This window comes from Carlito syrichta, unplaced genomic scaffold (genome assembly GCF_000164805.1).
Source record: "Carlito syrichta isolate Samal-C Ts95f unplaced genomic scaffold, Tarsius_syrichta-2.0.1 Scaffold74859, whole genome shotgun sequence".
Classification (NCBI taxonomy): domain Eukaryota; kingdom Metazoa; phylum Chordata; class Mammalia; order Primates; family Tarsiidae; genus Carlito; species Carlito syrichta.
In genome coordinates, this window is record NW_007018955.1 from 400,962 (window position 1) to 427,482 (window position 26,521).

At 40.0% G+C, this 26,521-nt stretch overlaps 1 protein-coding gene across 34 annotated transcripts in view; it reads left to right on the top strand.

Moving 5' to 3' along the window:
- RIMS1 (regulating synaptic membrane exocytosis 1) overlaps nt 1-26,521 on the top strand; it is a 192,377-nt gene that overhangs the window by 161,260 nt on the left and 4,596 nt on the right. For all 34 annotated transcript variants that reach the window (XM_008053475.2, XM_008053490.2, XM_021709940.1 and 31 more), the window contains 3 exons: nt 15,002-15,140; nt 18,491-18,603; nt 26,158-26,259. In XM_008053475.2, coding sequence (XP_008051666.2) covers nt 15,002-15,140; nt 18,491-18,603; nt 26,158-26,259 — 354 coding nt within the window. The remainder of the gene's footprint in view (nt 1-15,001; nt 15,141-18,490; nt 18,604-26,157; nt 26,260-26,521) is intronic.

Consider the following 26,521-nt stretch of genomic DNA (forward strand, 5'->3'; position numbering starts at 1 on the left):
TCCATAGAATCACTAAATCCTGCACTTGAAATGAACTAGTCAGTTTCCTTGGAGGTGGGTGATACAGTTCTGAAGACTAGTAAACCTGAATCCACCAAAGTTTCTCTTCATCGATATACTTTCTATTGTATTGCCTATTTCAAGTTATTTTTCACCTAATTCTCAAAAGATGAGTAACACGATGAAAATTAAAGGCCTAATACTTTTAATATTCTGTTGTGCTCATTTTCACCACCAAACTTTAAATTTTTTGTTCATTTCCTAAGGGTTATCTTTTGGTCTTCTGATAGGCTACTTTGTTTTGTTACTTAACATTCATTCTAATCACAGTCCAGGAGAAGTAACCAGCCAGTAGTTTTCCAAATCTCACAGGCTCAAATTAATCCTGTTATGCGTATGTCATGTTCTCCCAGGAATCACTCTTCCTCTGTGGCACACAACCCACCCCAAAATGCCACCAAAGCCTACGTGGCCAGGCCTCAAGTTGGCACGGTTTATTCATCGGCCTGTTGTCCCCGTGTCATACTTCCATACAGGGACAATCTCGGTGCAGCCTGAAATAGACTTATCAGAGCATTTGGCTTTGAAAGGACCAGCTGGTCAGAGTCACACTGTGTGGATGGCCACCCTCTCTGGATTTTTTAGCCTCAAAAAGTGTGCTGTTTCTGACTTTCTTCCCCAACCCCCATTCCCTCTGTCTGTCTCTCATTTAATTTATTCTCCTCTCTTTTCTTAGGTTCTGCAGAATATCCCTAAATTCACTAACATCACTCCTTCTATACCTGTTAAATAATCTGGACACCCTTTGCCTCCTTTTAAACCATAAATCACTCAGTAAATAGATACTACTACACTTTTTAGTTTTAATCCCCATTTTTCTATACTTGGAATGTTGGTGGTAGAAATTGCACTGGTGGACTGATGTGTACCACCCGCATGTAATCATAAATACAAATAAGCCTCCATATGATACACACATGAGATAAGTATTTTCAGATGATAATAATTTGGAAGCATGTAGCCACCTTGAGTATTTCTTACTTTTCACAGGTGAATGCTCCTCTTTATAATGACACAGTCTTGTGGCCATATGCCGGTTTCTAGAGGCAGTTAGATCAAGCAGGGCAGTGAGCTGGAATGTTTTGTAGCCTAGACATGTTGCTATCTTCCTTCTAGGAGGCTGCTGGTGGACATGTTTGTGAGCTTTACCCTACTGAATTTTCTGCCAATAAAATTCTGAGTGTTAGGCCAATCTTGAACCCCAGGCTCAAGCAAGCAATTCTCCTGCCTTGGCCTCCCCTCTACAAAATTTTTTTTTTTAATTAGTTGGACATGGTGGTGGACACCTGTAGTTCCAGCTTCTCAGGAGATTAAGGCAGGTGTATCGCCTGAGCCCAGGAGGTCAAGGCTGTGGAGAGCCATGATTGTGCACTCCAGCCTGACTGACAGAGTGAGACCACAACTCAAAAAAAAAAAAAAAATTCGAAGTGTTCTATTAGTAAAATAGAAGCTTTCGAGACCCGCCTGGGCAACTTGGCAAGACCTCATCTCTACAATAAATCAAAAAATTAGCCAGGCGTGGTAGCACACACCTGTAATTCCAGCTCCTTGGAAGGCTGAAGCAGAAGGATCACCGGCGCCCAGCAGGTTGAGGCTGCAGTGGCCGGGAGCGGCCACTGCACTCCAGTCTGGGTAACAGAGTGAGACGCCAACAAAAAAAAAGAAGCTGTTTTTTTTTTTATTTAATTAATTAGCAATGGTAAACATCACTCTGAATAACTGTCCTTCTTACCTCTTGATTTTAATAAACAAACAGAAGAGAGTTACAAGTGTGTTGAATTTACTTTCTCTTTCTCCTGATAATCCTGGTGTTAATTTTTAAAAGACTATATGATTGCCAATTTATAGTTTTGAAAGGACTGACCCCAGGACCACAGTTTTCTTCAGATTCTCTGCTTAAATAAAATCTTAATAAATGATGCTTTCACAGTCTATGAAAAATACATAGAGAAGTATTCACACAATCATGTGAGGATGGTAGACTAACCATTTCAGTATGTGAGCACCTCCTGGTTTTGTCTGTGAAGTTCTGCTGCACTGACCCTCTCCCCTGCCCCGCCGCCAGCCTGCCTGGTCTCTGTGAGGAATGTTCCATCAGGCCTGTGGGGCTCATGGTCTCTGCATGTAGGGGTTGTTCTCCAGAGTGAGTCTCCAGGTATGCCCACCCCCAGGAGAACTGCAGCTTTGATACCTGCCCCTCTACCTTAAGGCCCTGAGTTTTCTGAACTGATTGGGGAAACCCCCATGGAAGAGAATTGGATTCTGCTACTCCTATAAGGTTTTCCTGGGTTTTTATCGTCAGAATCTGCCACATGTTTTTCAGTCTGACCAAAACTCAGAACAAAAGTACCCAGCAGATGGAGCCTAAGGGTAATAACTCCTTCAAATGCTCAGGCAGAAAAATTCATTGGTTATGGAGCGAGGCAGTTTTGTTCGATGAGGTCTAGGCCTCTGGGAGGCCTGGGACAGTGAATGGAAGCCCATACTCTATGTCATTTAGAAGTTAAGGCCCAAGCAAACAAAACCCTGTACAAAAGGTCTCTTGCCTTGACAAGACAGTCATCTGTGACAGAGGTGGTCGTGGTCCAGTTTGGGGTTCACAGACTGTTCAGGTTCCATGCCTCCCTGACCCATCTCCCCACTGAGCCCCGCCCTACACCTGGAGGAACCTTGCTATGTGTCCAGACTCTGTCCATACCACATGGGCTTCAGGGCATGCTCACTAATGTTGCTGTCCATCCTCACAAGGATGAACCCAGAGAGACACCGAGGATGGCCCTGGGTGTGGATTTGAGGTCATTTGAGAATGAAAATTTAAGACCCCAGGGATCTAGAGCTGGTTCTGAAGAGAGTGTGGGTTCTGGGTGGGCACACACTCTTGGCCACATCTTGGTCCATGAGGGGGAAGACTATGTGAAGAGATGAGGCCAAGTAGAGCAGAAAAGGACCCTGTAATGCAGAAGGAGCGGCTGAGGCATGGGCTTAGGGCCAACTGAAGAAGTCTTGTCATGGCATCTTGAGTGTCATATGTGCTTATTAACTTCTGTATTGCCTCCTTAACTCACCTTGTGATTTGATCTTGGTGAAGTCTTCTTTCATAGTCAAGCCTCTGTGTCCATTCATCTGCCAGAAAACTGTGGCCAGTGCTGAGGACAAGGTGTGCTCACAGCCAGACAGCCAGGGGCGGGGTGGGCGGAGGGCGTTTACTTTCATGTGGACGTTTATTCCCACCTTCAGGGCTGGCCGTGGAGGCTATTCAAGTGTCCTCCCTGTCCTGCCTCACCCAACTGCCTCTGTTCCTGCCAGCCTCTTGCCATGATGGGGAAGGCTGCAGCCCTCAGAGAACCTATAATTCCTGCTCTACTGTTGGCTCAAGTCACGCGAAGTCCCCAAGTAAGAAGTCACCCGTGATCCCTAGTCACTCCCTTGCTGTGGCTTTGAGTGTCAATGTAGCTCCCTTGGGGGATGTCCCTGCTGGAACCCTATCCTCATGCTGTGAGTTCTCTCCAGAACCACCACCATCTCTTCCAGTTGCCCAGCGGATCTCTCTAAAGAACCTCTCATACACAGCTGGTAATCTAAATCAGACCTCGGTGAAATCCACCCTGCTTAGTTCCAGGAATGTACTGAGAAGCACAGAGAGCCTGCTTGTGTTATGGAATATGGAAAACACTAAGGCCAGACATAGTGGCTCATGCCTATAATCCTAGCACTTTGGAAGGCCAAGGTGAGATGATTGCCTGAGTCCACGGGTTCGAGACTAGACTGGGCAACTTGGCGAGACCTCATCTCTATAACAAATCAAAAGATTAGCTGGGCATGGTGATGTACGCCTGTAGTTTCAGCCGCTTGGAAGGCTAAGGCGGAAGGATTGCCTGAGCCCAGCAGGTCAATGCTACGGTGGCCGGCAGCATGCCACTGCACTCCAGCCTGGGTGGCAGAGTGAGACTCACAAAGAAAAAAAAAGAGAGAGAGAGAAAGAAAACATTTTACTCTATGCTTATGGTGCCACTAATCTCCATTCGCCACATCATGTGCAGTCCAGCCACTGCTGTGCAGTAACTAAGTACCTCTAGATGTGTGCTCCCTCCAGAAGGTCAAACCATCAGGGCAGGACACCATGGTCGCCAGGTGCCTTACTCAGTATGGACACTCAGTGAACAGAGTCTGTTGCTAGACTCTCCCCCCAACCCTGCGTTTTCAGAGACTTCCCAGGGAAGAAAACACCTCTTACACGCCTATTGTTAGAAGAGGAGCCCTACTCTTCCAAACACGGACCTAAGAAAGGACCCATTTGACACAGCTTTCTATCTAATGTGATGTTTGACTTGATTGAAAGCTGAGAGCACTCCTTGCAAAACCATGTTTTAGTTGTTAAAACTCCACATTGTTTTTGTTTGGAATGCTGTCTGCGGTGTGATGCAGTTGGCTGCTTTACCAAGACACTTGCACACACAGTGGCTTACCACACTCACATCTCACATGACAGTCCAAGTGGGCAGTTCCGTCTGGGGTTGTCATGGTGACTCTTCCTTTCAGGGCCCAGATCTGCCAGCTCCAGCAAGTGCCCCATGCTGAGATGCAGGGGATCGTGTCCCCTTGCCACTGAGAGCTGATCAGGAAAGGATGTGTTCTGTTCTCTTCAGGGGAAGTTCCAATAATGAGGAGGAGGTGAGAGTGGACTTTGGGTTTGAGTCATTTGTGAAATTTGACTTGATTGTACTGCCTTCTAAGTAGCATTTGAGTTAAATGGGAGGCGCAGAAAGAACGTGTACTCAGACATAAAGATGGAACAACAGACACTGGGGACTCTTCAAGCAGGAAGGGTGGGAGGGGGCAAGGATTAAAAGCGATCCATGGGGCACCATGTTCACCATTTGAATGATGGGCTTAATAGAATCCCAAATATCACCATCATTCAATATATCATGTAACAAACCTGCATGCATACCCTCTGAAAATAAAATAAAGAAAATAAAAAAATAAGATATATTATCCAACTGACAAGTATAATAACTAAATGTGTGTGTTTACTTTGAAGAAAGGAGGGAAGGGAGGAGAAGGAAAGAAAGAAACAGACGGGAGGAAAGAGAAAGAAAGAAGAAAAAGGAAGGAAGGAGAAAGAAATGAAGGAAGGAAGAAAAAGAAAAAGAAGGAAAGAAAGAGAAGAAAGGAAGGGCAAAGGAAGGAAAAAGAAAAAAGATGCTGGGCGCGGTAGCTCAGCCTGTAATCACAGCACTTTGGGAGACCTAGGTAAGAAGATTGCCTGAACCCGGGCATTCAAGACCAGCCTGAGCAACTTGGTGAGACTTCATTTCTACAATAGATTACAAAACCATCCGTGTGTCGTGGTGTGCCTCTGTACCTCTGCAGTTCCAACTACTTAAGACTGAGGTAGAAGGATTGTCTGAGCCCAGCAGCCAGAGGCTGCGGTGGCCATGAGCATGGCACTGCAGTCAGCCTAGGCAATAAACGTGAGACTCCAACTCAAAAAAAAGAGAGAATAAGATTGGGAAGAAAGAGAGAGAGAGAAAGAGGAAGGAAGGAAGGAAGGATGGAACGAAGGATGGATCTGCCTCATTCTACTTGGAAAACTGCTCTGTGCAGAATACTTTGCAATCTTGTTCTGTAACAATAGATTACAATTGGTGCTGGGTTTATAGGTGTGAGGAGTTCAGTGTTGGAATCCTTCCCCTCCCCTTCTCTGGCTTCAACTTTGCTCAAAACTCAGTGAAGCATGGGTGGTGTGTTTCAGTGACTATTAACTTTGTTTTTAGTATTTTTTTTTGGCAGGCATAAGTTTACTATGCAGATTACTTAAAACAGATAAAACTTCAACTTGCTGTTACCTACATTTTCACCATTTGGGCAAAGGGAAAATCCAAGTTGCCTCAGCCAACATCTTGCTGACAAGATGAATGTGCCTGAGTGATCTAGGAAGATCCAGCAGGCAAGGCTCTGTATTGTTCGTAACAATGCCAGGTTTCTTAGGAAGAATAGCTATTTCAGAAGACCTGAAAACAAAAATAAACATTAGTGCCCAAACATGAATCCCTTTTCTCAGGTGGTATCTATAGAGAATTCCAAGTACATGGCAGGAAAGGAACGTGTTTTCTCTCTCTAGGTTTGTGGGAGTGGAAGTAGGGGCAGGTTCACTGGAAAGACCTTAAGTGTTCTCCTGAAGGGGAATGTCACCAAAGGAATATTCATCTATCTCACAAAAATACTCTGAATGGTACTACTCCACTATATTTTTCATTATAAATCTCTTTGGGAAATGGGAAGACAGAAGGAAAATGGCAGAGTTTCTGGTTGGTGGATTAACCAGAGAATGAGTGAGAGAAAATGAGGAAACTCTAGAAGTTGGGGAACCCACATGCAAGGTTCTAAAAATAACCTTCTAACCTGCGAGATTTTCTCAAGTTGTACTTAGCTGACTTAGGATGAAATATATTCAAAAACCTTGGCAAAGCACAAAAGGAACACTTTTGCTTATTTAAATACTAAAGAAAACTGTGATGCTATTAGGGCGGACTAATACAAACTTCTTTCTGTGTGGTTACCACTGCAGTGAAAGCATCTGACACTAGCAGAGAAATGCAGGACACACTCTTTTAAAGGATGGTTGCTGGAGGTCTATGACCATATTGCTCTTTCATGCAGAATATAATGTAGATACACAGTGCTATATGGGCAAGATGGGTATTGGGAAGACCTAGACTGTGAGACCGTTAAGAATGACACTAATACTAATATAACGTCCACCCAATGACATATGTCTTTGGCCCCAAGAGTCTTATATACAAGGTCCTCAGGACTTCCTAAGCCTCACTGTCTACACCTCGGCCATTCTGGAAACTTCCTCTCAAGAGGCCACGCTCTTTCTCATCTCGGGACCCGTGGGTACACTGCTCTCCTGGGCTAAGTGCACCTGCAGAGCTACCCTCTATGCTCCTCCATCCACACAGAGTTAATTCTCTCCTTACGTCCCCTGGGTACCAATCTTAATCTCCCAGGAGGCCTGGTGCTGTCAGAGTCTACAACATAGGTGATATTTAGCTTGAACACCAGATACCATCACTGGCCCACTTCTAGGCAGTGTAGCTTGGAAATGATCCTAAATCCCAGAATTGTCTCCAGAAGCTAAAATGGACAGGAGCAGGAGCTTTGCATTTCCTATCATGGGACTTTTCAGAGACCAGGCTCCCTGCAACATTGCCAGCTGCAGACTCACTTCCTGTCTCAGCTGTTCTGTTCCTCCTCCGTATCATCAAATTCATGATGCAGTAACTACAGAGTTGAATACGTGTAAAAGTAAGTCCCTACCTAGCCCTGGCACTGCATTGCACTTGACCTTGTATCATCTGTCTCTACTTCTGAGCATGAGAGGGTTGCCATCAGGGCTTGACTCCTTTTTACACCTGTGTAGACAAGAACAGGGCACAGAGCACTCGGAAAATCCTTTGTCAGATGAGTAAATAAAGGAAGAAATAAACAAAGTATATTGCATTAACCACAACTTTGTACAGAAGAAAAGAAAAAACTGAATGTTAGCCAGATCTGTGGCTCACTCTAATGCCTCCAGCTGCTCAGGAGTCTGAGGCAGGAGGATCCGTCGAGCCCAGGAGTTTGAGGCTGTGGTGAGCCATGATCATACCATTGCACTCCAGCCTAGGGGACAAAGCAAGACCTTGTCTCTGAAGTAATTAATTAGTTAAAAAATAAAATAAAAATTTAATCTTGTCACAATATGCATAAAAAAGTGCTGTCACTGATCCCAGTTGCCATCTTCAGAGTAACCAAAAGGTTCCACTGATTCTGTCCTTTTTGAATTAATTGGCATGTATTGCATTTGCCTTTTGGACTCAAATTGTTTAATCAGTGATATTCTTTTGCTGATCTTTCCAATTATGGGTGAGATTGGCTAGTCATTTTGGCATCAGAGATCACTTTGACTGGGAGATAATTGATCTGATGTGATCTATCTTTATCCACCTCTCCAGCCAGCACTAATAGCCTAGTAGACCTAAGAATGGCATGCTTTCCCCTGGCCGTTTGGTCATTCCCGTCCTCACAGAAAAGAGCTCTATGGTCACACGTCCTGAAATGGACAGCCTCCCCTAGTACTGTAAGACTCTGAATACTTCATGTCAGTCACAGTTAAGTTTTTCAGAACAGCCCAAAGAGCCACCTCCACTTATCCATTTTCTCTCTCCCTGTAGGCTTTGCCATTTGGGCACCTGACCCCAACCCCACCACTGCATGGACTTACTCCTCTCCAAGTCACTTATCTCTGGGAAACCAAGCACTATGGCCACGTCTGTGTCTTTATCTTACTAAAATTCCAAGTAGCAAACACATTATTATTATTATTATTATTATTATTAATTACTTCTTAAGACACTTTCTTCTTCTGAGTTCCTACCTATTTTCTCTCTTCTGTGAAAGGTCCTGATTTTCAGCCTCCTCCACAGTCTTGCTTTTCTTCTGAGCCTCTAATTACGGGAATGTTTCAGGCTTCCTTCCATTTACCCTTTTAATCTCTATTTCCTCCTTAAGTTACTACATATAGCACCACAGATTTTCATTGTACCTGAATGTCAATATAGCTTGTTTATTTATCTTTCTATCTATCTATCTCTAGTTCTGACTTGTTCCTCAAGGTCCCAACTCATATGTTTATGTTTATTGCACAAGGGGGGGGTCCCTCCAAAAAACGAAATTTATATATAAAAGATTGTGTATTTATTCTCACATGTTTAAACTTCAGTGTCCTTCAAAGTACTCTCTGTTTGATGGAATATACCTATCGAGATGCTTTTCCACTGCTCAAAACAGTTTTTGAACTCATCAGTTTTGATGCTTTCTTAGTACTTCTGCCGTTTTTTGTTTGTTTGGGTTTTTGTTTGTTCGTTTCACCTCTTCCACATCAGCAGAATGTTTCCCTTTGAGAATTTTTTTCAACCAAGTTGCAAACAATAAAAAAAGTTGCTTAGGACGAGATCAGATGAATAGGGAGGGTGGGGCACAGCGGTCATTATGTTTTTCGATCAAACACTGCTGAACACTCAACACAGTGTGGGCAGGTGCACTCATAAACCACCTGTCATGAAATGGGCAAATGCATTGGAAGAATCTCCCCTTCCCCCCAAAAAAAATTCCGTGCAGCCAAAGGTACTGAAGCCAAATTCAATCTCTCACAACAATGCTGGCTGGTACACTGATGCCAATGGGTTCCTGGAACACCTACCTGATGGAAGAAGCCTTTACTACAAGAAACCACCCCTCCAAAATATAATTCCATTTTGGGAGGTCTCTCTCATATACCCTATCCTGTCTTATTACTGTTGTATCTCTAATACCTAGAACAATGCCTATTATAGCATAGGTTCTTGGTGTTTAATGAATATTTACAGAGTGAGTTAATAAGTCAGTGGATGTTTCCAGATAAAACATATGTCTGTAAATATGCAAGAGAAAACGAGTTTCTATGTAAAGGTGACACCTTTTCGAGCACTCTGAGCAGAATTTTGTTCTCCTAGGACATGGCTAAATGTTGTCTCCAGACATTATAGATTTTACTAATTTTTCATGTGTTTGTGACTAGAGAATATTAAAATGCACTCATTTTCTAATATTTTCATCCTTTGTGGAATACTTGGGACAGCATTTTAAAATCAAAGGTTTCATGTCATAATTTATAGTAAATTTTAAGTCTTGATAAGGTTAATTCTTCAATTCATAATAATTACTAACAATGGTGGTATATTTTATATATTTAATGCATTATATTAATATTAAAATATTGCATATGTGTATGCATATTTATGTTGTAATTCAGTATATGTAGTAATATATATGCAGATGATTATATACATGTGTGCCTGTATAGATATGTGCTTTTTAGCAAAGTTTTACAAATGAACTTGTTAAACCCATATGCAAGTGTATACAAGATAATAGCTAAATAATTGTTCTCTTTGCAAAATAAATAAGTCCGTACCTTGTGTTTTCCTAAGCTGTTGTGTAATGGAATGATTGCACGACTGACATTTAGGATGCAGTTTTTTTTTTTAAGTTGAGAAAGCAGGATTTATTGAAAGGACAGAAAAGCTCCCAGAGTGGGAGGGGGACCTGAGAGGGTTGCCCAGGAAGTCAAGTTGCTAATTCATCTTTTGCTACCAGCTAGCATGATGTTGAGTAGCCATTGCACCCACTAGTATGTAAGTGCTACCAGGGTGGGGTTTTGTCTGTTATGCTCCTTGCTGTATCACCAAGATCTAGAAAAGACCGGGCCCAGAGTAAGTGCTGAACACATTTGTTGCATGAATTATATTTCAACAAATTTTCAGTTTCTACATCTCTAAAACAAGGTTTCTTCCAATCCTCACATTTTGAATTACTTCTAGAGCCCTTATGAATTTAAATAAAACAAGTTAAAAACTGGAACTGTTTATTCAGCTTCTTTTTTGATAGACTTAGGCTGTCAAAGCCCTTTTCATAAATATTTGTTAATATGAATAATTCAACAGCTGGGAATCAGCTCATCTGTCATCTTCAACCAGGACTAAAACAAAAAAAAAAATTAAAAATGTATTATTCAGACTCACAAAATTAGGTAAGTATAAAAGAAAGTTCAGTAACTAACTTCTCCAAAAAATTTTTTTTAGAGCATGCTAACATTTATACTTTGGAAGTGGTTAAAGCTTAAAACTACTCTAAGAATTTTGGAACACTGTGTATGTAACTTTTTTGTTAAGAATATCCCTATTAAAAACACAAACAGATTAATAAGGATTATTCACTTCTAAAGCTTGTATTTTCCTTCAGTGAATAAATATGTAATGAGCAATCACCTTTGTGAAACCTGTGTTAGAAAATTCAAGAGAAATCAGGTAATGGTCTATACTCCATGCCATCTGGACTGCCAGCTACACACAAAGCCCCAAGACTGCTGGTTACACAGTCTCTCGCCTCTCAGCAGAGTCAACATGGACATGAAAGACAGGAGAGGAAGCCCAGGACCCCTCCTGTGTGCCTTTCCTGACCACCATCATTGGCACCTTCTGCCCCAGGACCCCTCATGTTCTGCCTTCCTCTTCCCTGGTGACTGGGTCGTCACTCCCCTAGACCCTGCTTACTGAGACTCCATCCCTGTACATAAAACCACTGCTGCTCTACCCCTTTATTCTCTCCCTTTCGTCCTGCCTAATTTTTTCCATACCACTTTTTACCAGTTAGATCATATCTTTATTTCTTTGTTTGTTCATTACCTTTCTTGTATATACACACACTAGAATGTAAGCTCTTGATAGCAGGAAATGTGTCGTTCATTGACATGTCTCCAGAATATAGAGCAGTGCATAATGCACAGTAGGTGTTCAATAAATGTTTGTTGGATGGATGGATGGATGGATGGATGGATGGATGGATTGGATGGATGGACAGAGGAGAGGATTAATGAATGGGTGGATGGATGGGTAGATGGGTGGATGGGTGAATGAATGAGTAGATGGATGGATGGGGGTAGATGGATGGATGGATGAATGAGTGAACTGGTAGATGAATGAATGGATGGGTGACTAGGTGGGTGGGTATGTGGGTGAGTGTGTGTATGGGTGGGTGTGTGGGTGGGTAGGTGGATGGATGGATGGATAGATGGATAATGGGTGGATGGATGCATCAATGGGTGGATTGATGGCCTGGCAGATGAAAAACAGAGTGAACTAACACTCTAACCTCCATGCTGCTGAACCTCTTAACGGTTTCTCCTCCAGTTTTCAGCATTACCTTACCATCTAGGTATTAAGTTCTCTCTGAGTTCTCTAGCTGTGACCCTCATGATTTTCAGTAGGAACTGGTGCTCCACCGGATGTACTATCTCATGCTGCTGTGGATAAGCACTTGTAATTCTACATGGCTCAGTAGTTTGGTGACATGCCCATGGGGCTCGCCCCATTACTGAGGTGGGATCTGGTCAATGTGTGAGCCTGAATGGAAGAGTGCTCCACCACAGTGACTTCATAAATGAACACCCTTCTAAGAACAAGGCATGGTATTTAAATGAATAAATACAACACTAAAGGAAATGGCATTTAGAACGGCCATAATGAAGTCCCTGCCTTCATGAGTGTACATGTTCTAGAGTGACAAGTCAAGTGGACAAAACAGAGACCATGAAGGGGAAGACAAAGTCACAGAGTTTCAGGTCAGAAAATGGGGACATCTGTATGGATGTTCGTAGGAGCGTAAATTGCTACAAAGCTTCTAAATGGCAGTTTGGAAATTGCTATTGAGATTAAACAGATTCCTGCCCTTTCACTAGCAGTTTGACTTCTAGGACTTTCCTCTACAAAGACTCTCCTAAACAACTGGAAACTTTCAAAAGCCCATTAATATAGAGATGGTCTAATTATGAAGCCACATGACCATACAAGGGACTATTGCAATTGTTGAAAAGAATAAATACATGTGGGTTTGTATTACATTACATGACATGGAGTGTGAACACTGCACATCAGCATGTATGGTGTGATCCCAACTTCCACAGTGTGTTCCACTGCCACAGACCCTGAGGTGACAGGAAACAGTGCTCCCAACAACTCTGCCTTTGTGGAAAGGGAATTCTAGTTAGGAGATAGGCAACGCACAGCAGGCAAAGTTGTGGCAGATTAAGTCGTGCTATGAGAAAGAGTAGAGCATGGCCAGGTGACACAGTGTGGGAAGGATCTCTGAGGAGCTGATTGAAATAGAGTTGACTAGAGTGAGGAAGCAGACTGGAAAGTTAGGAGAGACAGATGCATGCCAAGGAACCTGACATGGCACCCTGGGGGTTCCAGGAATGCAAAGAAGTCTTCAGAGCATGACCATGTAGAGTGAGAGATGGAAGGTGAGAACTGAGGGGTGTCCAGGGACAAAATGTTAAGCTTTTTATGGGCCATGATAATAACTTTGAATTTTCTCTTTATTATGGTGAATTATTGTAAGATCTTGAGCAAGGAAATGACCTATTCTGATGTATGTTTTTAAGGATTCCTTAGGACCATTGTGTAAATAATATTCTGAAAATGAGCAAATGGAGACAGTGAGACCCATTTCTGGGTATGGTAGTAGTCTTACTGGGTGACAACAGTGGCTTGCATGGGATCAGAGTCGTGGAGAAGCAGAAGTGTGGTCAGATTTGGTATGCATTTTGAAGGGAAAGCCAGCAGGATCCATGGATTGATTGGATGTGGGTGTGTCAGATGGAGAAATGAGGGTGACCACGAGGTTTATGCCTGATGTCTGTGTGAATGGAGGACCATTTGCTGAGGGAGGAGGACCTGGCATAAGTGGAGGTCATGTGAGGAGGTGGAGCTGAAAAGTTCTGTTTGGATAAACTAGTGTTGACATGCCAATTAGACGGCTAAGCAGAGTTGATGGGCAACTGGGTCAATGGCTTAGGAGAAGGTTAGGGTTGTTGGTTGTATTTGGGAGGCATAAGGATAAATAGCTTTAATGCTGTGACTGACATCACCTGCGACGTAAGTGTAGAAAAAAGTAAAAAGTTTCAAAGGCTGAGGCTCCCTGTGACTAAGACCTCCACGGAGAGGGCCTTATAGCACCTGAATTGGGGGAGCATCCAATGGTCAAGGAGGAAGGTGGAGACTGTGGGTAGCAGGGCCATGCAGATGTGTGTGTGGGTACAAAATAAAGTAACTCCAAGTCGTGAACAAGTCTTTGAGAACATTCAACATTCGCTATTTCTATGATATTTGAATATTTTGTAATATACAGATATTGCCTTTATAAGCAAAGATTGAGATACAAAGGTTAAGAATAATAAAATGATAAAAATCTAATCAACTATTAAAAGATGTGTGAGAAGCATCCACATTGAGTCTGTAGAGCAAAACTTAGCATATATTTGGCTAGACAATTTACAAAAAGGGTTACAGCAACCAAATGAAAAATGCAGCCTTTCACATGGTCTATCTGAGAGTGTATGTAGGCACCTGATTTACAGATATGCAGTTAAGTATGTAACTATGTATGTAGAGCATTTTAATATTTTTAGTGGGTAGCAAATGACCCTATAAAAAAATATGTATATATGTGGAATGTGTAGCCAGAATAAAATTGTGCAGTGTCTGACCTCCTGCTGCCACCCAGCATGTGATCACATAAAGGCTTAAGAGCCGTTTCCACACTGTGCAGGAGGTGTGGACATACACTTCACAGAGGCTCAAGCAAGATGCTCTGAATGTACCAAGAGCTCAAATAAGCATGCGTTATCCACAGTGCAAGTAGAGAAACAGCCCAGATGACCCAGGGGAGTCATGCAGCCAGTCAGAGGCTGCAGGTCGCAGGTCGGCTGTGTGGCCTCGAAGCTAGGACAGTGCCTGCTACACCCACCCCAAGAGCCACATACCATCTCCATGAGTGCATTTGTTACATGACATGTGTTAGCATGTTGTGGATTCATCATATACAACTCTATGTTCCTCTCTGTGAGGGCTGCCAATGTATGATTATGCAGATACCCTCATGTCCCCATGCTCAGCTCCAGGAGCAACTTCTGGAAAGGGCATCATCAATCCTCTGGTCTGCTCCCATGCATCTGGAGAATTCTTGAGTGGGAAAAACTGCTAGGTATTCTCCACTGCCTGTCCCTGTGGCACTTCAGTGCCAGGTACAGGGTTCCACAGATGCTCTTAGCAGCAGTACTCCAACAAGCTCACATGGGTTCACAGAGCTTTGGGCAGGCGCTGGAGTAGGGAACCTGTCCCTGTTGCCCTCACCATGCACGTCTTGGTAGAGAAACGCCATTCATCAGATGGTTCTGGGCCATGATGACCTGCTTAATTATGTGAAAATTAACCATTGTATTTGCAGAATCAATTGATATTTGGGGAAAATTTTCTAAAGAAAACTGAGCATTTCCTTGACTCTCTCCTGCCAGAGTCGGGCCACAAGAAGCTGAAGAGCACCATCCAAAGAAGCACAGAGACGGGCATGGCGGCCGAGATGCGGAAGATGGTGCGCCAGCCCAGCCGAGAGTCCACCGACGGCAGCATCAACAGCTACAGCTCTGAAGGAAAGTAAGTACCATGCGGCTGGGGTGGGAGAGCGGGCATACGTGGAAGGATGGGCACGGTCTCACGGCTGCTTTGTTTAACTGGGAGCCCAGCATCACGCTATGGCAGTCTGCCTCAGATGTATGTTCCCTGGGATGCCAGCATGCACCTGGTTGTCCACAACTCCAGGAGGAAAGGACGTGACCTTACAGTGTGGTGCATGTTTGGTCACCTAGCAAAGCCCGAAAGAGCCCTGTCCTGGAGGGCTAGTGTAGAAACACAGATCACTGGACTCTCTTCTGTGGGAAAGGTGTCGTCTAGGCCTGTCACTGGCATCTGAGTTAACATTTAGAAGTAAGAAGCTGATTTCCCATTTTCTTAATTTTCCCCAAGCTGTTTGAGGCCCTAACCTGTCATAAGTCTAAAGTTCTCATACACATAAATGACTTACATTGTCTTGTCTTTAAAACATCTCCAGTTCATTTTTACCTTAGGAAAAAAATTCAGGCTCTGTCTTCCTCATTACTTTTATGACTAAGTGGTTTTAGTTAATTCTGAAAACAAATATAATGAAGCTATGTGTTTTCTTTACTTTTTTTAACCACCTGTATGGATCCTGCACAAAGCCTGCTTATTCCTATTCTTGTCAATATTTCTAATAAGACTGAATTTTTATTGAGGTGATAGGTCCTACAGATAAGTGATTATTATATTGTGGTGGATAACATGGAGATTGACACATACAAATTTTTTTTAATGAATTTATAATAGAATTCTTTTTCCTAAACTGAAAGTTTACATGTAAGAAGTTAAGAGCAATACTAAGAAACGTAACTCTGAATCTCTTTCCAATCTATCTGTTTTTCAGATGCAAACAGTGCTTTTTATCTAAAGCAAAGTAATACATGATCAAAGATAAACCAATTTTAAAGAATAGAGGTAGATTAATAAAATATTTACTGTTCAAAAAAGAAAAGGAAGCTTCTATAATTCTCCTGCACTTTTCTTCATGATAACTCTCCATTTGTGATTCATGTGCATCACGAATAAATCTTGGGAAAAATCTAGCAGAAGGAATTGATCAAATGGTATGTTGAATAAACAATGCTAAGACATTTTAATGAGATCTGATAAAAGGGCTGCACTGAAAATAAATAATTCTAAAATCACTTTGAGGCTCTGTCCTTAAACCATTTCCTGGAGTGTTGAATTCTATTTCTACTCGTTGTACATTATCCAAAGACTAAATCTTCTCACTAACTTTATTACCATGTATGATCCATGACTCCCTGGCACATAGATTTCCATTGCTAGGTTTCTGAAAATTATTGAGGTTTGTTCTAATGAAATCCATACAGATAGACACCCTCTTCAAGGTCAATGGCATTTAGTCATTTCTTCACATTAGTCAAAAACAAAGTTAAATAGTACACCTATAACTCTTGATGAGATAATGCCAAAGTATTGCTTCTTGCCTGTGATATCTGCTGATAGCCAGAGAGTCCAAGGATTTGCAAAAGTCAATTTGAGAAACAAAGACTTGGGGAGTGAAATATATGGACCAAATTCATATAACCAATTAGCAACGGTTGCTGCGTCTAACCTTACTTTGATTGTCTTAGAAATGAAATCGAGCTTATAGAAGGAAGCATCCCCATCTACATGAGGCATAGATAAAAGGGAAAAAGGAGTCAGAAGTGGGCAACCAGAATGGCAGACAGGCAAGTCAATGTGGCCAATAAGTACAAAAAATATTGGCATTGCAGATTTAAGAGATAAGAGGGTTTGAATTGATAGAAAAGTTCAGAGTCAACCCATAGAAATTGGTGGAATGAAGTCAAGAAACCAAGAAAGGCAAAAGTGTCACTTGAGTCACTGACATACATACTATAATACCCAGATGATGACAACAAGCAGTGAAGAGAAAGGTTACGGGTAAGTTTTCAAAGTATTCATTGATTTGGTGAAATGAAAAGAAGATCATTATTTGATTGGGATGAGAGGATGAACATAGTCAGAAGCAATACGTCTCAGAGGACCAGGGGTTTTTTACCATGATTGGAGACATAATGGTTTGGAATAAATTTTCTGTAATTATTCACTCATCACCATTCAGGTTACTCGTATACCAATTTAATATTCATGCTTGATTTTCCTTTTTTACTGGCATTTTTCTATGTTGTTTAGAAAATTAAATCAAATTGCGCCAAGTTAATGTATTGGATATTCTTACCCTTCCTGAAACTAGTCGGATGCTGTATTTACTCCGTTGGTTGGGATGGGGGCTCAGCAGGTGTCACTAAGAACAAGAGTCAGCAGATATGAAAGTTCTAGAGATCAACTCACTGATAAAATTCCAATGTTTGATAAAGTTGCCTAAAGCAATGAAAGGCTGATGATCGCCTCCCCTACTTTGAGGAGGTGAATCTCCTCTTTTTTTCCTCTCTCTCTCTTTTTCTAATCTACTTTTTAAAGAAACTATATCTTTCCAATCTAAAAAGAGAGAAAGGTTGAAGACACTATTGTGTGATACAGAAAGTAACAAATCAAATAAAATTTGCCTACACCATGGATACCACTTGATCTCTCACAAATTTATTTTCATAGTCCCTAGATGGGATAACAGTGTGTGGCCTGGCTAATTCCCTTGGTTGGAAGGAAATAATGTACAGTATGCAAGAGCACAATGGAAACAATAAATTGCTATAGAAATATGCCCATTCAAGAAAGCCTCATTGAATGCCCGCTGTGTTGCAGTATCTCATTACCCAGAGACAAGGGCATCAGAGAACATGAGGCCACTGCACTTGGCAGCCACATCCTAGGCTTCTGGGGGTCAAATTGTATAAAAAATACATTTTAACTTCCATTTTAATTTCCATTTTGACTAAATAAAAGTCTCAGATATCCTAAACATTCAAAGATAAATAGACATTTTATTTATAAATAAAAACTTACACTGTTTTAATATTTATTCAAGAAATCATTGGCCACATTAAAAATTCGAGTATTAATGTTACTTAATGTTTAGGCATGATTATCTGTGTGAGATTCTTGATAAGGAGATTTGCATCTTTTGTTTCATGTCGGCAATACTTTTACATGGGATTTGGAACACTTGGTATATTAAAAACTGTAACTGAGTCTCTTGAGTGGGGCCCCAATCTGGAATTGAGAGTCTACACCTCTCGCCATCCATGTTGAGCCTCACACGTGTGGCTCAGAGGCGGTACCAGAGGAGCAGTAAGGAAGCAGATTGCCTGGGCAATGCTCACCTTCCATGATCAGAATTTGTCGGGTGGAAACTAATGAAAAAAACTTTAGGAGACTCAACATTTATTTTTTTCCCTTTGGTTTTTATCCTTTGCTGATAGCTTAATATTTCCTGGAGTGCGATTGGGAGCCGACAGTCAATTCAGTGATTTTCTGGACGGATTGGGACCAGCTCAGCTTGTTGGCCGCCAAACCCTCGCCACCCCTGCAATGGGTAAGAATTCTTTTCTCTACAAGCAAACAGATGTTTCTTGGTTGCCAAAGTTACTTAAAATAGCGTAATAGTAATACAAGAGAAAAGCAACATCTTAGCTAGGGAGTTACTGGTTGCAAACGCCTATGTGATTTCTGGTGCATTTTTTTCAAATTTAAGGCATTATGGAAAATGAAATAAAATAGTCATAAATATTCGAATTACCAGAAACCCTGTCAGGACAGAGAGTCTACAGTAGATCCAAATGCAGGGACAGGGTGATATTCACAGCACAGAAAAACAAAAGATGGGCTCTTCAGTAAAGGATACTTCATGACAACTTACCTGTGTGAGAAAAATTAATGACATTGGCTCTCTACTTCACAACCTAGCAAAAATTAATATTTTAGACTCAATTGTAAAAAAAGAAAATGAAGAGGAGAGAAAAACATTAAAAAGTACTGGAAGACACTTAAGTTCATCTTTCTATAATCTCGGAGTAGTACAGAACTCCTAAAGGATTAAGCAAAAGCCAGAAGAATTGAGAACTTCTACCAGGAAAATATACTCTAAATGAAGTTAAAAGAAAGCTGATAAGCAGGAAAATTATATGTTTTATCTGTGCTAGAAAGATCCCTGAAGGGGCTAGGTGTGATGACTCATACCAGTAATCCCAGTATTTTGGGAGACCAAGGCGGGAAGATTGCTTCAACCAAGGAATTCAAGACCAGTCTGGGAAACATAGCAAGATTTCATCTCTACAAAAAAATTTTAAAAATTAGCCAGACGTGGTGGTGTGCACTTGCAGTCCCAGCTACTTGGGAGGCTGAGGCAGGTTTGCCTTGAGCCCAGGAGGGTGACATGAGCTGGTGAGCCAAGATGGTGCCAATGCACTCCAGCTGGGTGACAGAATGAGACGAAAAAACAAAGGAAGAGAAGAGGGAGGGAAGGAGGGAGGGAAGAAGAGGGAGAGAGAAAGAGAAGGAGGAAGGAAGAAGGGCAGGCTACCTGATAGACAGAAGATTCTGGCTTTGAAGGACCCATGGAGCACCCAGCAGAGTGGATGAAAATAGCTCAGCATAATGGCATGTCATTGTGGAATTTCACACCACTGAGTATTGACAGAAGGTCATACAAGTGTCCTAAGAGAAAAACAATTTTATAAAAACTATCAAAAGTCAGATTCCCACCAGACTCATCAGTGACACTTGAAGCCAGAAGATTAGCATTACCTTAAGACTCTGAGTGACAACTGGCCTCCACCCTAGAGTACAACAGGCAGTTAAATGACAGGCAGCTAGAATAAATATATACTTGGGTCCTATCAAGGTCCCAAAGCATTCTCCTCATCGGCAGCACTGCTTATAAAGCTGCTAGAGGATTTACTTCAACCCAATGAACTAAGTGGATTTATACAATTGTGAGCTAAAAATGAGGAAGATGAGATCCCATAAATACATACTTCTCACAAGATAAAGACATCGGTATACCCAGGATGAGTGTGGAGGGAGGGGTAGAGAGAGCTACAGCAAAACTTTACAGTAGTTTGTCCAAATTGTAGCACATCAGATTTCATAAGGTAAAATCTTTAGTGCCTAATGTGTATGATTTATGAAAGAGGTAAACAACCAGGAGAAAGAGAAGTTTAAATCAGTAATAAATACATTAATATATCGGCAAATGCTTTTATTAAAGGTCCTAATTAAATGTAGGGAAAACAAGAATCTGCTAAGAAATTAAAGTTCACACCATTATAAAAAAGCTAACAATCATAAATATTGGGAGAATGGAGTCACAGAAATTGTTGAGCATGTAATGGGGTAAAAAGGCAGTGAAAGAGAACAAAATTGGAAGTTAACAAGATCTCAAACTGAGAAAAGGAAAATATTTTATAAGTGTAGAGCTTAGAACTAGTGAGGCAAGTGCCAAAAAGTTTTTTAGAAATTACACAATGATAATGAAAAATTTTAAAAGGCAAAGTTGAGAGAAGTGACTAAAAATGACAAGTCTTGTAGAACAGTTTGGCTCTTTGTACATGTACATGTTTTAGAAAAAACTTTTTAAAACTCTCAAAGTACAAAAAGAAACCAAAAATGCCTAGGAACTGAGCTCGAAACATAATTATAAAACTCATGAGCTTTTAGGAACCACCACACTGATTTCCACAGAGGCTGCATAGTTTACACTCCCACCAACAGTGTAGAAGTTTTCCATTTCACCACACCCTCTCCAGCATCTGTTATTTTTTAAGTTATTGATAATGGCCATTCTGACTGGAGTTAGATGGTATGTCAGTGTAGTTTTAATTTGCATCTCCTTGATGATTAGTGAGGCTGAATATTTCTTCATGTATCTGTTGGCCACTCGTATGTCTTCTTTTAAGAAGTGTGTGTTCATATCTTTTGCCCACTTTGAAATGGGGTTGTTTGTTTTTTTCTTTTCAGCATGTTTGAGTTCCTTGTAGATCCAAGATGTTAGGCCTTTGTCAGACATGGAGTTGGCAAATACTTTTCCCCAGTCTGTGGGCTGTCTCCCTGCTCTCTTGATGGTTTCTTTGGCTTTGCAGAAGCTTGTCAATTTAATGAGGTCCCACTTGTCCAACTTATCTCTTATGGCCTGTGCGTTTTGTGTTTTCTTCAGGAATTGGATGCCAGTTCCAATTTCCATAAGTGTGTGTCCCGCATTTTCTAAGGTTCTTATGGTTTGAAGTTTTACATTTAGGTCTCTGATTCATTTAGAGTTCATTTTTGTGTATGGGGATAGGTAGGGGTCTTGTCTGAATCTTCTGCATGTGGTCAGCCAGTTTTCCCAGCACCATTTACTGAATAGGTTCTCCTCTCCCCAGTGGTAGGTGGTGGAGGCTTTGTCGAAGATGAGTTGGTTGAAAAATTGAGGTTTTGCTTCTGGAATCTCAATTCCTTTCCATTGGTTTATATACCGTTCCTGTATCAATACCGAGCTGTTTTGATTATTTTGAATAAAAGCTCTAAAAATCAGCTTCTGTATGACCCTGCAATCTCCATACTGGGAATATACCCTGAAGAACTCAAGTCACTCTATAAAAAAGATACCTGCACACGTGTGTTTATTGCAACATTGTTCACAATAGCAAGATCATGGGAACCAACCATGCTGTCCTTCAAAAGAGGACCGGATTAAAAAATGGTGGTACATATACACAATGGAATATTATACAGCCACAAAAAAGAACAAAATCATGAATTTCACAGCAACCTGGATGGAATTGGAGTTTATAATATGGAGTGATCTCCCACAGAAACAAAGATCTGAGTATCACATGTTCTCACTCATAAATGGACCTTGAACAGTTATCATAATACTATAAGAAAAGGATTGACAGTGGCAGGAAACTATGGGGGGGCAGGGAGGGGAAGGGAGGTGGGATTAACGGTAGTCGATATCTGTCTGGGGACAGGGGGGCATACCTCATCAACAAGGGTACCTGCACAATGCATATTTGTATACCTAACCCTTAACTGTACCCCACAATTTTAAAATAAAAAATATGTTAACAAAAAAAACTCATGAGAAAGTCTAGAACAACAAAGTTGACAACTGACCTGGTAAATAAAGAGAATTCACACCTGAGAAAATAGAAATGCTTCAACTAACTAAAAACAATTTAGAAATAATTATATTTAACATTTTCAGAGAGTATCATATGTAATGCCCAGAAACAAGGTGAAAGAGGTTATTAAAAAAATATGTATTTTTAAGAAAGCAAGTTGGAGAATGAAAACCTAATCATTAAATAATCCTATGAGTGAAATAGCATTATTATTCCTGTTTCACAGTTATGGAACTGAGACACAAAGAGGTCAAGGTCAAGGTCGCACCACTCATAGATAAGAGAGACAAGATTCAAACCAGGCATAGGAACTCAGAGCCCAGACCCCTGACCATTTATACTCTGCTGTCTCCCTTTTATGACCATCATCATCAACTCTGTTTCCTTTTGACCATATATGTACCTTCAGAATCTCAAATAAGAACAAACTATCACATAAGCTCATGGTAGAGAAGGTTGTAAGGAACAATTTGAGGACAGAGTTGGCATTCTCAGCACCCAGCACAGGCCTGGGACACCTGAAGGCGCAACAAACAGTGTGCTGAATGAATGACCCAGAAAGCAGGTTCATTTTTGAAACTTTCCACTCCCATTATTAGCTTTTTTTTTTTTTCATCATTTTTCTCTTTTATCTAACAAACAAGTGTAGGATGTGGAAAGATCTGTTTAACTGGGGGTTTCAATCTTTATATTTCTGAATTTTATACAACAATTTTATAGTACTCTAAAAGATGTATTCATAATAATATATCATATAATTTTGCATATTGGATTATTTAGGAATTTTACATTGAGCTCATAACTCTAAGCATACATTTTTAAAAAGGAAAATAGAATGACTAAAGTTTGAACTCACTGGATGAGCTAAATAATATACTGATCAAGGCTGAAGACAGAACTAATGAAGGGCAGGGACACTGGAGGAAATTACCAAGTACGTAGCCTGTTTAGATTTAAAAAGTCAATTTAGGGAAGAAGCTGAGATGTAAAACTAACAAACTGATAAGCTGAAACTTACTCTATTAGGAGCCTTGAATGAGAATAAAGAGAAATTTGGGGGAAAAAATAATGACGACTGAAGCATGGAGAAAACAATATATACAAATTTATACAAAATAAGTAAATACATACAAATATACAAATACAAATATACAAGGGAAAACTTCTCAATGAAATCCCAGGACATAATCTCAAGTCATGAGAAAGAAAAAGATTATCTAGCAAAAAAAAAAAAAAAAAAAAGAGGGGAGGGGGAATAAGTGAACAGCTTTTATTTCTTAGTGATGCCAAAACATTTTTAAAAGAAATTGTTCTCAAACTGCGAAAGAAAACTTTTAACCTGAAATTCCATATTAAAACAAATGTTCATTGAAGAATAAAGATGACATAGAGCCATATTCATTCACACAAAGACTAAGTTTGAGAGTTTGCTGTCTATTGCTCTTCACCGAAAGACATGCTCCAGCAAGAAGAATGAGTTTAAAAGAAAAGAACGGGTTTAAGAAGCAATGATGAGCAGAGACATGAGTGAAACTTGGTAAGTTTATTAAGAATTACTAATAGTGATAATAACTTAATAAAATCAGGGTTTGATTAGAAAAAAAGTAAAATAAGCTAAAACACAAATGCCAGTCAATATCTACGTCAGAGCTGAGAAGTTGAGGAGCTCTTAGGTAAAAATCTTTGTCTTACCTGAGATTAAACAGAAATATTAAATTTAAATTTTGTTAGGAAATGTAAAAACGAGAACTCATATGTTAAATATTTAATACTTTCTTAAATAATTGAAATAAAATATTGCACTTCAAACAAGTTAAGGGATAGAAAATAAATAAAAGACAGAAGACAGAGAGGAGGAAAAGAAGCAAAAAGAAGGCATTTAAAAATAAACACAAAATAAGATGACAAAAGTAACCCAATTCTAAAATTAATCACAATAAATGAAATAGGTTACTCTTAATCCTAAAAGTCTCAAATGATATTTACGAAACAAAAACTAATTTTATGTTGATATTCAGCAGATACAAGCCATACTTTTCAAAGTATCTGTAAACTTCAAGCAAAACTAATTCAGCAATATTAAAATGGCAATATCACAACCAAATTGGATTTTTTTCCCATGAACGCATGGTTGGTTTAATATTTGAAAATCAATTAACATAGCTTACTATATTAATCTAACAGTATTAATCTAATAAAAAGAAATCTTAGTATATGCAGAACAAATGTTTGATAAAATTCAGTATGAATTTATGATAAAAATTAGCAAACTAGGAATAGAATGTAGCAAACTTAATTTGATAATTTCGACAACACACACAAATTGACCCAAATTTTTTTAAATCCTTCAATAACAAAGTGGCAAAGACTTTCACAAATGTGCATCCTTACATACTGCTGTTAGAAGTTCCATTTGGTGCAGTCACCAACTGGGACAATATGGTAATATCTAGTAAAAATGAAAATGTACATGTGCTATGTTGCAGCAATACCTCTTCTAGTTATATATCCTCAAGAAACTCTTTGCAGCCTTCTTGGAAACAACACTAAACAGGAAATACAGGCACCCTCCAACAGGAGATGAGATAAATAAATATGACATTCACATAATAGGATATTATATAGAAATTAAAGGGAATATGCTAGATCTCTATATATTTCAACTTGGGTGGATATCTGTCTACAAAGAATGAAGATATTTCTCTAAGGTGAGTGGAGAAAGCAAGTTGCTGAATGATACCTCTTATACAAGTGCTTAAGGTTGGAAATTAATTTAAGATGGATGATTATGAAAAATATAACCTAAAAGGAATTTAGGAAGAAACAGAAGGTAGAGGAAACCAACCATTCATATTTAACACTTTACCCACCAAAAATGGAGGAAATAGGCCCAGATGTTTTGAAAATTATAGAGCAAACATTTCAATGAAATGAAAAAGAGGGAACTCTCTCCTATTCTTCTAGCTACCAATCTAATTTCATATCAAACTATACATGGGCTATATAAGCCTCCCTAACAATAAAACAAGAAATGCCAATTTATATTACTTTTTAAGCACCAATTGGCAAATATTAGATATATTGTCAGTATTAATACTGATGAGTGTGAGAATTGGGAAAGCAGACCCTTCTGGTGAGTTCAAACTGGAGAAGCCTTTCTGGAGGAAGGCATGGAATTCTCGAATGACCATGTGATTAGATGTGAAAATTAAAAATCTTGGAAATTTATGTTCAAAAAATAGTTGAATAAGTGTGCAGGAATTCTTAGAAAATGGTTCATTTTAGTGCTGCTTACATACATAGCATTATAATGTAGTCTATGCAATGAATCTGTATTTCCCTCAACAGAGGGCTGATTAAATAGGTAATGGCATGCCCATGCCATAGTCCATCCGTCTAATAAAATGATGTTTAATCATGATTGGTGATAATAGATGATAGATCAATTAGATAGATAGATAGATAGATAGATAGATAGATAGATAGATAGATAGATGGATAGATGATATGGATGGATGGGTAGATAGATCGATAGTAGATAGATGGAGAGAGAGATAGATAAATAAAAGTATTTATGAGACCGTTGGGATCCTCATCAAATATTAATGGTGGCTTTCTCTAAATAACGGAAGTGCAGTTAATTACATTATTTATTCAAAAGTAAATATACTGGATGAAATGAGAGTGAATCTTCTTAAGTATAAGAATAATGGAAATACTTCAATATAGTTATAGTTAGTGATTTATAAAATTATTTGTAGATCTCATAAGATGCGTTATTATCAAAACAAATGAGAGACACATTTCAAAACTTGATTGAAGTCTTGGAAAGAAAAGTGGAGTTGTGGGGTGGAAGGTATCAATATTAGGGTTTTTTTAATCAAAATCATGAAGATGATAATTTGGAGTTTGTCATGAACCTCTCATTTTCTTTAAATGCATGTGACTGCAAGGAATTGAAACACTTTGCCTCCTGCCTCTTACAGGTGATATTCAGATTGGAATGGAGGATAAAAAGGGCCAGCTGGAAGTTGAAGTCATTAGAGCACGAAGCCTCACGCAGAAGCCTGGCTCCAAGTCCACACCTGGTAAGGAATAGCATTTCTGAATATGGGCAAGAGAATATTAAATGGGCAAAAAACTCAAGAAGGTGGCCATACCTGAGTTTCACATGCTTTGCTTTGTGTCAGTTGATGGAGTAAAAGGCAGTTGTGTCGCTTGATTCTGCTCAAATGACCTGGGTCCACTCACACAATTATTCTGTCAGAAGGAGTTAGGAAGAGTGTTGTCATAATTTTAAAAGCTTAGCTATGATTCTTTTTTAGCTTATGCCAGTTACTTTCTTTCTGC